Source organism: Erithacus rubecula (genome assembly GCF_903797595.1).
Source record: "Erithacus rubecula genome assembly, chromosome: 8".
Lineage (NCBI taxonomy): Eukaryota > Metazoa > Chordata > Aves > Passeriformes > Muscicapidae > Erithacus > Erithacus rubecula.
In genome coordinates, this window is record NC_136659.1 from 1,316,959 (window position 1) to 1,328,193 (window position 11,235).

The 11,235-nt window shown below is 46.2% G+C and overlaps 2 protein-coding genes across 2 annotated transcripts; both read left to right on the plus strand.

The window, feature by feature from the left end:
- Positions 1–240: 240 nt before the first annotated feature.
- On the plus strand, positions 241–935 carry YBEY (ybeY metalloendoribonuclease; the record flags this gene model as incomplete). Its single annotated transcript, XM_079310561.1, has 3 exons — positions 241–579; positions 666–734; positions 849–935. The coding sequence occupies 3 exons, from the start codon at positions 241–243 to the stop codon at positions 933–935; spliced, it is 495 nt and encodes a 164-aa protein (XP_079166687.1).
- POFUT2 (protein O-fucosyltransferase 2) lies at positions 666–9,293 on the plus strand. The gene is made up of 10 exons (XM_079310465.1): positions 666–734; positions 849–1,164; positions 1,740–1,990; positions 2,960–3,104; positions 3,383–3,493; positions 5,597–5,663; positions 7,620–7,745; positions 8,274–8,454; positions 8,698–8,821; positions 9,107–9,293. The coding sequence occupies exons 2-10, from the start codon at positions 992–994 to the stop codon at positions 9,258–9,260; spliced, it is 1,332 nt and encodes a 443-aa protein (XP_079166591.1). The 5' UTR covers positions 666–734; positions 849–991; the 3' UTR covers positions 9,261–9,293.
- The last annotated feature ends 1,942 nt before the right edge of the window (positions 9,294–11,235 follow it).

Below are 11,235 nucleotides of genomic sequence, written 5' to 3' on the forward strand. Positions count from 1 at the left end.
GACAGGTGGGGGCAGTGTTGTGGGTGTACCTGTGGGCATGACCGAGGTGGGGCGTGATTTCAGTTGGTGGGCGGAGACATAACGGATGATAAAAAGGTGGGAAGGTCCCAGTTCAGGAGTGTGGCCTCTTAGGATGGGCGGGGTGTGGATTAGTGGGTGCGGTGGTGGGCGGGACTCTGGGGCGGAGTCTTCTTCGGTGGGCGGGGTCTACGCGAGCGGACGGGTGGTGCCGGTGCCGCCATGAGTGTGGCGTTGCGGAACGTGCAGCGCGCCGTCCCCGTGCGCCGGGCTCCGCTCCGCCGCGCCGTCTGTGCCCTGCGCGCCGCCCTGGGCGTCTCCCGCTTCGACGTGGGGCTGGTCTGCGCTGGCAACGCGTTAATGCAGCGTCTGAACGGCGACTACCGATACTGCCCAGAGCCCACCGACGTTCTCTCTTTCCCGTTGCACCAAGTGGCGGCGGGGGAGCTGCCGCGGCCGCGCTGCCGTGACGAGTACAACCTGGGGGACATTTTCCTGGGGGTAGAATACATTTACCATCAGTGCCGGGAGACCGGGGAGGATTTTGACGACGTTCTGACGGTGAGCCCCACTCGGGCGTGGTGGGTGGCGGGGCCGCCACGGGGCTCGGTCGGTAATACGTGTGTTGTGCTTCTGACCCCGTGCAGGTGACCGCAGCCCACGGATTGTGCCATTTGCTCGGCTACCGGCACGACACGAAACTCGAGTGGGAGCAGGTGCGGGATGCGCTGGGGCCGGGGAGGGTGTGCGGGGTCCGGCATGGGGTGGACCGGAGGCCCCGGCAACGGGAACTGCGGCTCGCCTCGTGCTGACCAACGCTGCTCCCGCAGATGTACCAGAAGGAAGCGCAAATCCTAGAGGAGCTGAACCGCCTCACAGGCTCCCGCCTGAGGCCCCTCACCGCCGGCCTCTTCTAAGAGACCTAGAGGGGCCGGGGCTCCGCCGGCGCCGCCCCGGACGTGGCGTGGGGGGGATGGCGGTGCAGGGGCTCGGCAGCCGCTTCACCCCGACGCTGCTGTTCCTCGCCTTGGCCGCGCTCGCCCGCCTGCCGTCCCCTGCCGCCGCCTCCGAGCCGCCTCCCGTCGCCCTCCGAGCCGGCCACGCCGCCTCCTCGCTGCCTGCCGCCGCCGCCGCCCCGCGCACCAGGTGAGCAGTGGCGGCCCCGTCGCGTCCGGCCCCGGCCGTGCGGTGTCTGCTTGCACAGGCGCCCGCCGTGTCTCTGCCATCGTCTGGTAAAGGACCTCCTTCACCTGCTGGTGCCTTTTTGGGTCGATTTTGGAGGCTGTCATCGCAGAAGTCCGAGGGCTTTCGTCGGTAGAATATCCCGAGTAGGAAGGGACACCCCACAGGGATCATCCAGCTCCCAGCTGCATTCTTTTCCCCTCCTTCTCTGGGGCGTGGCCTCCTGCCTTTGTGTCCAGCTTACAAGAGTTAGCCTGGGTGATAAGCCAGTGGTTTCACCATTTTCTTGAGACTCTTCACTCCTTGACCTGCTGCAAGAAAGGCTCCTGGCATGTGCTACCTCACCAAGAGACCCTAGTGGCCCCTGCAGGACACACTGCTCTAACTTCCCATATTTCTTCCCCTTCCAAGTACTGCAAACTCAAAAAGAGTAGCTTCCTTCCCAACAGTTTCATCACAGAATTGTAGAGTAAAAAAGAAAAATGTGTAACAGCCTCAATGTGCTCCCGGAAATAATGGTATTGCTTTGCTCTCCTCAGATACCTCTTGTATGATGTGAACCCCCCTGAAGGGTTCAACCTTCGCAGAGATGTCTACGTTCGTGTTGCTTCTCTTTTAAAGACCCTGCGGAAAAGCGAAAACTGGGTGTTGGTTCTGCCTCCCTGGGGACGTCTTTATCACTGGCAGAGCCCTGACATCCTCCAGGTCCGGATCCTGTGGTCTCAGTTCTTTGATGTCCCAAGCCTCAACAGGAACATCCCTGTCATCGAGTATGAGGAGTTTCTTGCAGGTGGAGTGTAGCATCATCCAATCTATAGTTAACTAAATATTTGGTGTGGTTTCTTAACATATTTGTCCTTTTATGTGAAAAAAAAATCCTAAGAGGTGTCAAGAGGAGTGAAGGAGTTTTGCTGAGCTACCCAACTACTAGGATGGAGTAACCCAATTACTTGGCAGCTTGTTTTATATAGCATTGCTGTCTCCTCAACTTCTGGGACTCCTGAAGACAGACAGTGAATACCTGTGGTATTCCTGTGTGGTTTTGACCATAATAACAAGATCATAAGGAGTGAGGCAGCTTGTTGAAATATAGACAAGCCATCTTTTTCTGAGTGTGGTGGTTGGACAGTGAAAGTTGTAAAGCAGGTTCTTCCCTGAACTTCCTTTTTCGTCATTGATGCTGCACATGAAATATCCCTGGATTTTTGTGTCTGAGAGAAAGGGTTTTCATAAGAAAGTGAAGTTGGTTCCTTTAGGATTTAATGCCATGTTAATCACCAAATGTTCAAATCTGCAGCAGTGTCACTGGCTTGTCAAGACCACCAAACATCACACCACTGCGAAGAGCTCTGAAGGGCTCATTCATTGCCTTCCAGAAAATGCATGTAGACACCCTTAAATTTAGGGGAAGAAGGGCTTGTATTTGGCATTTTTCTTGGAGGCACTCCTCCTGTGGCAGCTGCTTACACCACTGAAAACCTGTGTGCTTCATAGTGTGTTTTTCCCAGCTGACAGTGATTCTATTGTGTTTGACACATTAAATCACACAGAGCTGGGTGAGATAGCAGGTGGTCACATTACCTGACCCTTTGAATTTTTCTGGCTCACACAGAACTTCCTTCGCTTTTTTATAGGGAAAACAGGGAAGTAGTGTAATATTAGCATTTCTAGCAGATTTTTAACTGCAACTGATGCTCAGCCATATGTTTATGGTGTGGGTTTTCATGTTTACAAATCCTTTGCTTTCCCTTCTGCTCAGAGTCAGGTGGGCCCTTTATTGAACAGATTTATGTGCTGCAAGGCTATGCGGAAGGATGGAAAGAAGGAACATGGGAAGAAAAAATAGATGAAAGGCCATGCATTGATCAGCTGATGTACTCCAAAGACAAACATGGCTACTACAGGTAACATTGAGCAGTTCTTCTGGTCTCTTCAGTTGTATTCAGAGAGATATTTGCCTGCTGTGAATATCTGGTTGCTTGGAGTTCACTTGGTTTTTGAAAAGCCCGTATGTATTGGTATGAGAAGAGCCTAATTCTATAAAGTTAAAAGCATAAAGCAGCATAAAGGAGGTGGCTGGTTTATTTGTGTTGTATGTGGGTTTTTTTAGGATGTTGTGTTCTATAAATGGCATTAATTTAAAATACAAGTCTGTGAACCAATCCTTTGTATTCTATTTTAGGGGCTGGTTCTGGGGTTATGAGGAAACACGAGGCCTAAATGCCTCTTGCTTGTCTGTCCAAGGATCTGCCTCTATTGTGGCTCCCATTCTTCTGAAGAACACTTCAGCACAGTGAGTCGTCTTGTTTAACTACTTATTGTTGTATTGTTTTACAATCCCATTGCTGGGTGGGAAGGGCAGGGGCAATTTAAAGGCTGTATCCCACTTTGAGATACTTCGTCACTGAGTTGTTGTACTCTGTTAAAATCATTACTAACGGGATTTACACTGTAAGAAACACTTCACTCTAAGCTAAGTTAAAGATTGCAGTGCTAAAAGCTAAGAGCAAATACCCTTAAGCCCCTTTATATTCCCTCTCAGGCAGCTTTTGTGATTTCTACCTCCAAGGTAGCATCAGATATCCCCTAGATCATGCAGTGGAAGAGATGCTGAGCCATCAGCTGTTCCATATTCTACTCCATACCACTTGTGATTTTAGATCTGACATATTCCCCCTCAGTGGGAAGAGTCCTGGCTCCATTAGTTCTTCTCCAAGTGAAAGCCACTCCATGCCTTTGATTGTCACCACTGCCAGTCACCAAACGCTTGCAGTTCAGCAGGACCCTGTACACTGAGTGTGGGTGAACCTGTTACACTGCAGTACAAATTACCTGCTTTGTCAATTGCTCTCTTCTTTTTCCACTAATTCTTGACACACAGATTCATTATTTTAACGTGTGAGTGTTGCCTTGATATTTGGATCAAACTGTCCTCATTTCTGATCATCAAGACCTTTAGTTATTAGATGAAGTTACATTGGTTTTTTTTGGTTGTTTTTGTTACTACACTCACTCCTAGATTTCATCTGCCACTTCATTGGCCAGTGATCAGACTTCTCTAATTCTTCATAGTTGGCCTTAGCTGCTCTCAGGAATTTAAAATAATTGTTAAGCTGTATCACCTGATTTCATACCCTTCTGTAGGTTGTTTAGGAATAGGGTGAAGAGACCGTGTACTTGTGACCTCCCTCTGCAATGAGAACCATACATTTATCCCTGTCTCTAAACTTTTTTTTTTTTTTTTTAATCTAGGCACTAACCTTTCTATGGCAAGTTTTCTTAAAAGCCTTAAATGAAGGCTGTTGGGAAATCTTGCTAGGCATTGTCAGTGAGATGCCCCTTATCTTTGTGTGTGCCAGTGTCTTCAAACTACTCTGATTGTTCAGATCTCCCATATTGCCCTTGTGGCTGGACCACCAGTTGTGTGGTCCTAGGGCTCATTTTTACTCGTCAAGTGTGGTCACTTCAAGGAAATTTCTCAATGTGTTTTGATTAGTAACCTCATTCACCTCCAATCTTCCTGTTAGATGCAGTGCTGCTTCTTCACCAGCACATTCTATTCTGTTTTCCAGGTGATTTAGAGCCTTTCAGGCAGGTGTCCAGCTGATTATCAGCAGTGATAATCCAAGATTGATTTGCTTCCTCTCTTTTTAGTGGAAGGAGATACACATAATGACCTTGATCCCTTTTGGCAGAAGCATTTCTCTATGTGTTTGCTTGTCATCTGTGTGCTCACAAATCTACATCTCTTGTGCTCTGGGATACTTGAAACTCAAAATCTCTTCTCCTTCTTAGAACTTGAATAGTGTGGTTACGTTTCCAGGACACAATCCTGAACTGTGTTTGTTTATGGGAAGCACAAGCTTCTGTCTGCTACTTCACATTTTGGTAGTGTCTTTTTATTCTTTGATCTGTTGTTTTACTGTAGGGCATTTAATTCTGCATGTGGAAAACACCTTCTCTGTTTTCATGGTCTTCTGCTTTGTCCCAGAGATTGTGATGTGCTCTGAGGCTGAGCATTATCACATAGGTCACTTCTCCCCTTTGGATCACTCCCACTGTCACAAATCTTGTCTCCTGTAGCAGCTACTGCAAGGACTGTGAGGGGTGGTTAATGCTTGCTAGTGTTTAACTTTCAGAGGCAAGGTACCATTTATTAAGGAAGAGAGCAGGCACAGGGAGTGGTGTGGTTCCCTTCTCTCCCCAGCAGACTGTGGGTCACAATTCACCTTGGAGAGAACTAGAATTTGCTTCGTAGGAGCCTATCCCTCATTCCCCATGCCTGTTTTGCAAGCAGATCATAGTCTGTGCTTTATCCTAGCAAATGTGTAAAGAAACATCATAATGTAAATTCTATTCCTAAGGAACCTGCACTCAGTTTTATAATTTTCAATAGGTCAGTGATGTTAGACAGAGCTGAAAACCTTCTTCATGACCACTACGGAGGGAGAGATTATTGGAATGTAAGTATTTTACAGAAAGCTTCTCTAGGCTTGGCTCTGCTAAATAATTCAATAACCAATGTGTGCTTCAGTTTTGCCTTGGATTTCTTGTCTTGATAGTAACTTGTGTCTTCTGTTTCAGCAATTTGTGCTAACATGGTTTTCAGGCTGCTGTGGATTAATGTGATACAGGAATTCGTCCTGCTGTCTTGTGCCTAAAGGCCCAGTGTGCAGGGCGTGGTGATTAAAAGGACCTCCCCTATACAATACATCTACAATCAGAAGGGAGCAGTTTCCTATCTAGTCCAACCTCAAGATTAGTCTTTTCAAAAGAATTCTGTAAAGTGCTTGTTAGTGTCCCAAATCCCTCCCCATTGGCTTCAAAGGCAAAATTCCCATGGGTTTCAAGGCAAACGTCTATGGTAAAATAATTCCTGTCATAAAGGTTTTAAGACAATGTTAGGGCTCAGACACAGGAAAATGGAACATGATATGGAGTGCTTGATATAGTTAAAAATCCTAAGAGAAACTGACATGATATTACAAAGCAAATTATGTGGACTCAGTCTTGTAAGTATCTGATTATTCATTTGAGATATGGCATGTTTTCAGAAGTGGACCAAACAGTAGTTTGCTAGCCATGAGTTGTTCATTGAGAGAGACCTCTCAAAGAAAGAAATGCAACACAGATACCATATTTGAGCACGATCTTTTGACCTGTAAAAGTGGATATGAAATCCATAACACACATTTCTTAGCAGTGGCACTTTAAACATTGCCCCAGTGCTTTTACCTGATGTCCTGTCTAGTTTAGGACAAATTTGGGGAAAAAGACCTCCAAAGGGCCCCCTCCCCCCCTTTACAATTCCTTCCTTTACTGAGCTTGGAAAGAATTTTTTTTAGGGGAAAGTGGAAAAACTTTTTATTAACAAAACTACAAAAGAAACACTTCCTAGCACAGACCCAGATCAGATGAACTCGGCTGATCTTCACTGGGAAGGGCGGCACAGCTTTTTTGGCAGACTTCCAGAGGTGGTCTCTGAAGTTCAGATCCGTGTCCTCTGGAGCCGGTGCAAATCTTAGGGATGAGGAGGAGGAGGGAGAGGGAGAGGGGCAGCTTAAGCAGCCGGGGGGAAAGCAGCTAAAGCAGCAGAGGGGGGGTGGGGGGGGCTGCAGAACCAGCAGCTAAAGCAGCAGCTGAAAGCTAAAGCCGCAAAAGCAGAAAACACCCGCCTAGATAAAACAACCTGGAAGAGGGGCCAGCAGCTCCATGGTGGGGGGTAGGGAAAGGAGCTAGTCAAAACATAACCCATAACATGTCCTAACAGAAATTTGCTCACTGCAGCTTGGGCCCATAGCCTCTTCTTTTTTTTCCCATGCTCATCTGAGAAACATCTCTGCCTTCTCTGTTTCTTTGCATACAAAAAGGGAGAAAGTGGGATTTCCTTTGTTCTTTTGCCTGTTAATAAAAAAGCCACTTGTGGCTCTGTGCAGTGGTAACTGCATCACAGAATCTTAGAGATTATTTCACAGGTTAAGGAAATAATTCCTTTCTCATCACTTTTTCCACTGAATTTCATAGGTGTGTCTGTGGGTAGATGCCTAATATTTTTAAAGCAGGTTTTATTCTTGCAGGTATTTTGCATACTAAAGTGTTTCCCCAGCTTTGGTTTCAAATGTGAGGTATATTGCTAGGGTGCTTAATTTGGTATATTATGTGTTCTGTTGTGTAAATAACTGCAGTGTCCTCCCTGTACCTGTATATTGCAGGGGCAGGTGAATATGCTGGTTATAAATGTGGTGATAATTAGAAATAAACCATTAAAGCTTGGATAAAAGGTTAGAAATAGTTACTTAGAGTACTCCATAGAGGTACCAGAAGTAACTGCATCCTGGAAGTGCTGTGTGTATGAAGCTATCTCCTACTCATTTTTAGTTCTCCTTTTTCTGACACAGCGTCTGCTCTTTTACCAACAGACCCGTCGGAGCATGGTGTTCGCTAAACACCTCCGTATGGTGGGAGACAAGTTTAGGAAGAAATATCTTCAGTCCACTGATGAGGCAGACAGGACTCAGTACAAGGAGGACTGGACACAGATGAGGGTAAAATCCTAAAGTCTGTTCCTGTAATGGAACATATGTGTACTCCTGGCTGTGTGCTGCAGGGCATGTTGGAAACTACACATTAGTGACACTCTTCTGCTCACATCAAGGTGGACACGCATGTTTTTCGTGAATCTTCTCCCTCTGTGACACATGCTAACAGTCTGTCAAGGTGTGCCTGGCCCGTTTTAAAGACCAGATCTTTGTTGCCGTCATTTCAGTAAAGGAAGGTTGAATTTCTCCTTGTTTTCAGCGCTACTTGTGGGTTTAAAGTTCAGCTGCCACCCGCCAGTTGAGGTTTATTTGGTCAAGGAGAGGAGTTTTTGCTTGCAAAAAGTTTGGCACTCCAGTTTCTCTCTTGCATGATGGAGGCCACCCAAGATCTAAATGTTGCAACAAGTGTCCCAAGCTAGTTCCAGTCCGTACTTAAAAATAGTCTGATTCTGTGCCTTATCCAGAGGTGATTCTGGCTTTTTTGTGTGAGCAGTGATGCTCTCAAGTTTTAAAGTTTCAGTCTTTCTCTCATAGGTTAAGACAGCCACAGCTCTAGGTGGCCCATTCCTTGGGGTTCATCTCAGAAGGAGGGACTTTATCTGGGGTCACAGAGAAGATGTGCCTTCCCTGCAAGGAGCAGTAAAGAAAATCCACAGCCTCTTGGAGACACTTAAACTTGAAAAGGTTTTTGTAGCCACTGATGCTGTTGAGGAAGGTAGGCAAATCACAGCCACTTCAGGATTGGTAACTTTTGACAATGAGTGCAGCAATTACCACTGGCTCCCCTCCCTGCCTGCAATGCTGTGAATTTTGGCAACTGTATTGTAAAATTTATTGGTTGATTTTGGTGTCCCTTGTTCTGTAACTGCGCATCTAGAGTTCCCTTAAACACATTTTGTGACAGCAGCGAGTTGCTCTTCATAATGTAGAAATCAATTTGTATCCTTTCTTTTTTAAGAGATTGAACTGCTCAAGAAACTGTTGCCTGAGATGGTGAGGTTTGAACCCTCTCTGGAGGAGCTGGAACTCTATAAGGATGGGGGCTTGGCTGTGATTGACCAGTGGATTTGCGCACATGCAAGGTAGCAAACCTGATTTATTTCAGCCAAAGCTTAATATCACTGTCACAAAACTGAGTATGATTTTTGGCCCATGGTTGTTTACAAACTGTGTAAGATATTACATAATCAATTACATAATTGATATGTGTATAGTAGATGTATAATTGTATATTTGTGTGTATATATATATGATAATTTCATTATTGTATTGTTTCACTGAACAGTAAGGTTCATTGGACTGAAATCTAATTGCTTGCATTTTAAAAACCTCCCCCATCACGAACCATTTTTGATTTATTGTCATAGGTATTTTATAGGCACCTCAGTTTCAACGTTTTCATTCCGAATCCACGAGGAAAGGGAGATCTTGGGATTTGATCCAAAAACAACTTACAACCGATTTTGTGGTGAAACAGAGAAAAACTGTGAGCAGCCAACTCACTGGAAGATTGTATATTAAACACAGAGAAATACAAGGTTTTGATACTGTTAAGAGTTCAAAATAATAAGGAAAAATGATGGAAAAATGTACCTGCCTTGGTACAAAGTATGACCCAGTCCTGTGCTCTTAGCTCCTGCTCCCCTTCCAGTGTTGGTGTGACATGGGGAGGGTAGGGGTACTGCTCAGTGTCTCTGGACCTCATAGCATTTCTACGTGGGTCCCCAGTAGAAATGGTCCCTAGGCTGCCTTCCCTGTGTGGTCCCACGTGCACCAAGTGGTTGCTACAGACCTCAGAGGCCTCCTGGCTGCAGAACTGGGTTATGGGAGGTGGTAAAGCAATGCCCAGGTTACGCCTGTTAAAACCAGCCTCACCTGTTGGAGCATTTCCTACCTGTCCATGGTTCTCTCTCTGGGTCTGTGGTTGTTTTTTAACTACAGAGCTGGCCATGCCACCAGGAGTGCTTACCCTGGGAGCACCAGTCTGTTCCCAGGAAGGGACAAAGCTGCCCCTGGAATAAAAGCCGGGGGGGGAGTGGGAGGGGTGCTGCTCCTACTCCAAGGGAAGAGCCTGCAAGGCCCATCCACTGGGCACTCCTCTTTCATGTGAAGGCACATTTCCTAGTGGAGAAAGAGGTTGGTACCTGGTGGAGCTGGGCCAAAATTCCTTTTTTTGAAGGCAGCTCCCTCCTGTCTGCTGCAGCACTGGCCAGGATGGGAAAGGAGAAGTGGGTATGTTCAGCACTGCTGCTGGAAGAGGGACAGTGCGGGTTGGCCCCTCAGGAGGGTCCTGGCTGCTTCGGGGCTTTGCTTTTCTGCTGATTTGTGTCCACAAAGGAAAGACACATGGAAAGCAGCATCATCACCATAGCCCTGTACTCAGGAGTCCATTTGCCTTCCCCACAGTGAAAGTGGTTAAACTCTTCAACCACTCTGCAAAATTCAGCACCACTGCACATCTACAGAAGAACTACAATGTATCCACAGGGAGTTCTGGCATTCACTGCCCATTATGTATCTGGAGGAATCAAAGTGCTTATTTTACATCTCCACAAATGTGGCTAAAGCCACACATACAGAGCAATACCAAATTCTCACCAATTTGTACCATAGTAACAATTCTCTCCACGTGTACCAATAAAAACAAGCCTTTAATAACATTATTTCTTAGATAAGTGTTGGGGATGAAATCAAATACAAAGAAAAAAATCTAAATGTAGAAAATAAAGGTATTATTGCACACTGATACAGTGATTCTGCTTTTGGGCTCTGCAGGTGTTTTTTTCTTCCTCTTGCACATGATGTTGTTTGGGATGATAGCAAGTAAGAGAGCAGGAAGGGCCTTTGCAGGGGTTTTACAGAGATCTTTATTTCAGCCACGCATGTGCACTCTCATTCAGAGAACAAAGGCGAAAGAGAGGCTCTAGGTAAGTACATGGGATCAGCAGGGCGGGAAAGAGCATCAGAGACCAATTACCAGGGGACATGGGGTGTCACAAGGGTGGGGTTAAGGCAGAGGGGCCAACAGTGAAACAGGGTGGGAGTGACTGAAAGGCTGACAGGGAGAGGGCACAGGGCTGACCTAGGGAACACAACAGGGCTTGCTTTGGCTGGATAAAACAGGATCTGCTATCAAGAGAAGGCAATTAAGAGAGGCCTCTCATTTTCCCTAATTGGGAATGCCTTCTCCATAACTCCCCTTTTCTTTATTAATTAAAATCAAATGGTTGGGGCAACTAAAGAACACAAAATGACAAAAACAATCAAAAGCATTCATAAAACAATTTTCAAAATGCAAGCTATTTTTTGAGTCCCTGATATCTGTACAGATTTTTGAAGAGTCTTGGAACTGGTAGGAAGGGAGGTGAGGTTTTCTTCACACAGCTTGTCAGGAAACTGAGTCAGGAAAAAGATTTTTCAGCATGGCACTCTGGTGGCTGTAAGCAATGTAGTTAGGTGCGATTGAGCCTGTATGAGGTAGAATGAGGTGGAGTAC

Excerpts from the sequence above, each read along its gene's own strand:
- POFUT2 (XM_079310465.1), top strand. The coding sequence starts at position 992 with ATGGCGGTGCAGGGGCTCGGCAGCCGCTTCACCCCGACGCTGCTGTTC. Across the intron at positions 1,991-2,959 it reads GTATGAGGAGTTTCTTGCAG|AGTCAGGTGGGCCCTTTATT; the intron begins GTGGAGTGTAGC and ends CCTTCTGCTCAG. Across the intron at positions 5,664-7,619 it reads GAGGGAGAGATTATTGGAAT|ACCCGTCGGAGCATGGTGTT; the intron begins GTAAGTATTTTA and ends TTTTACCAACAG.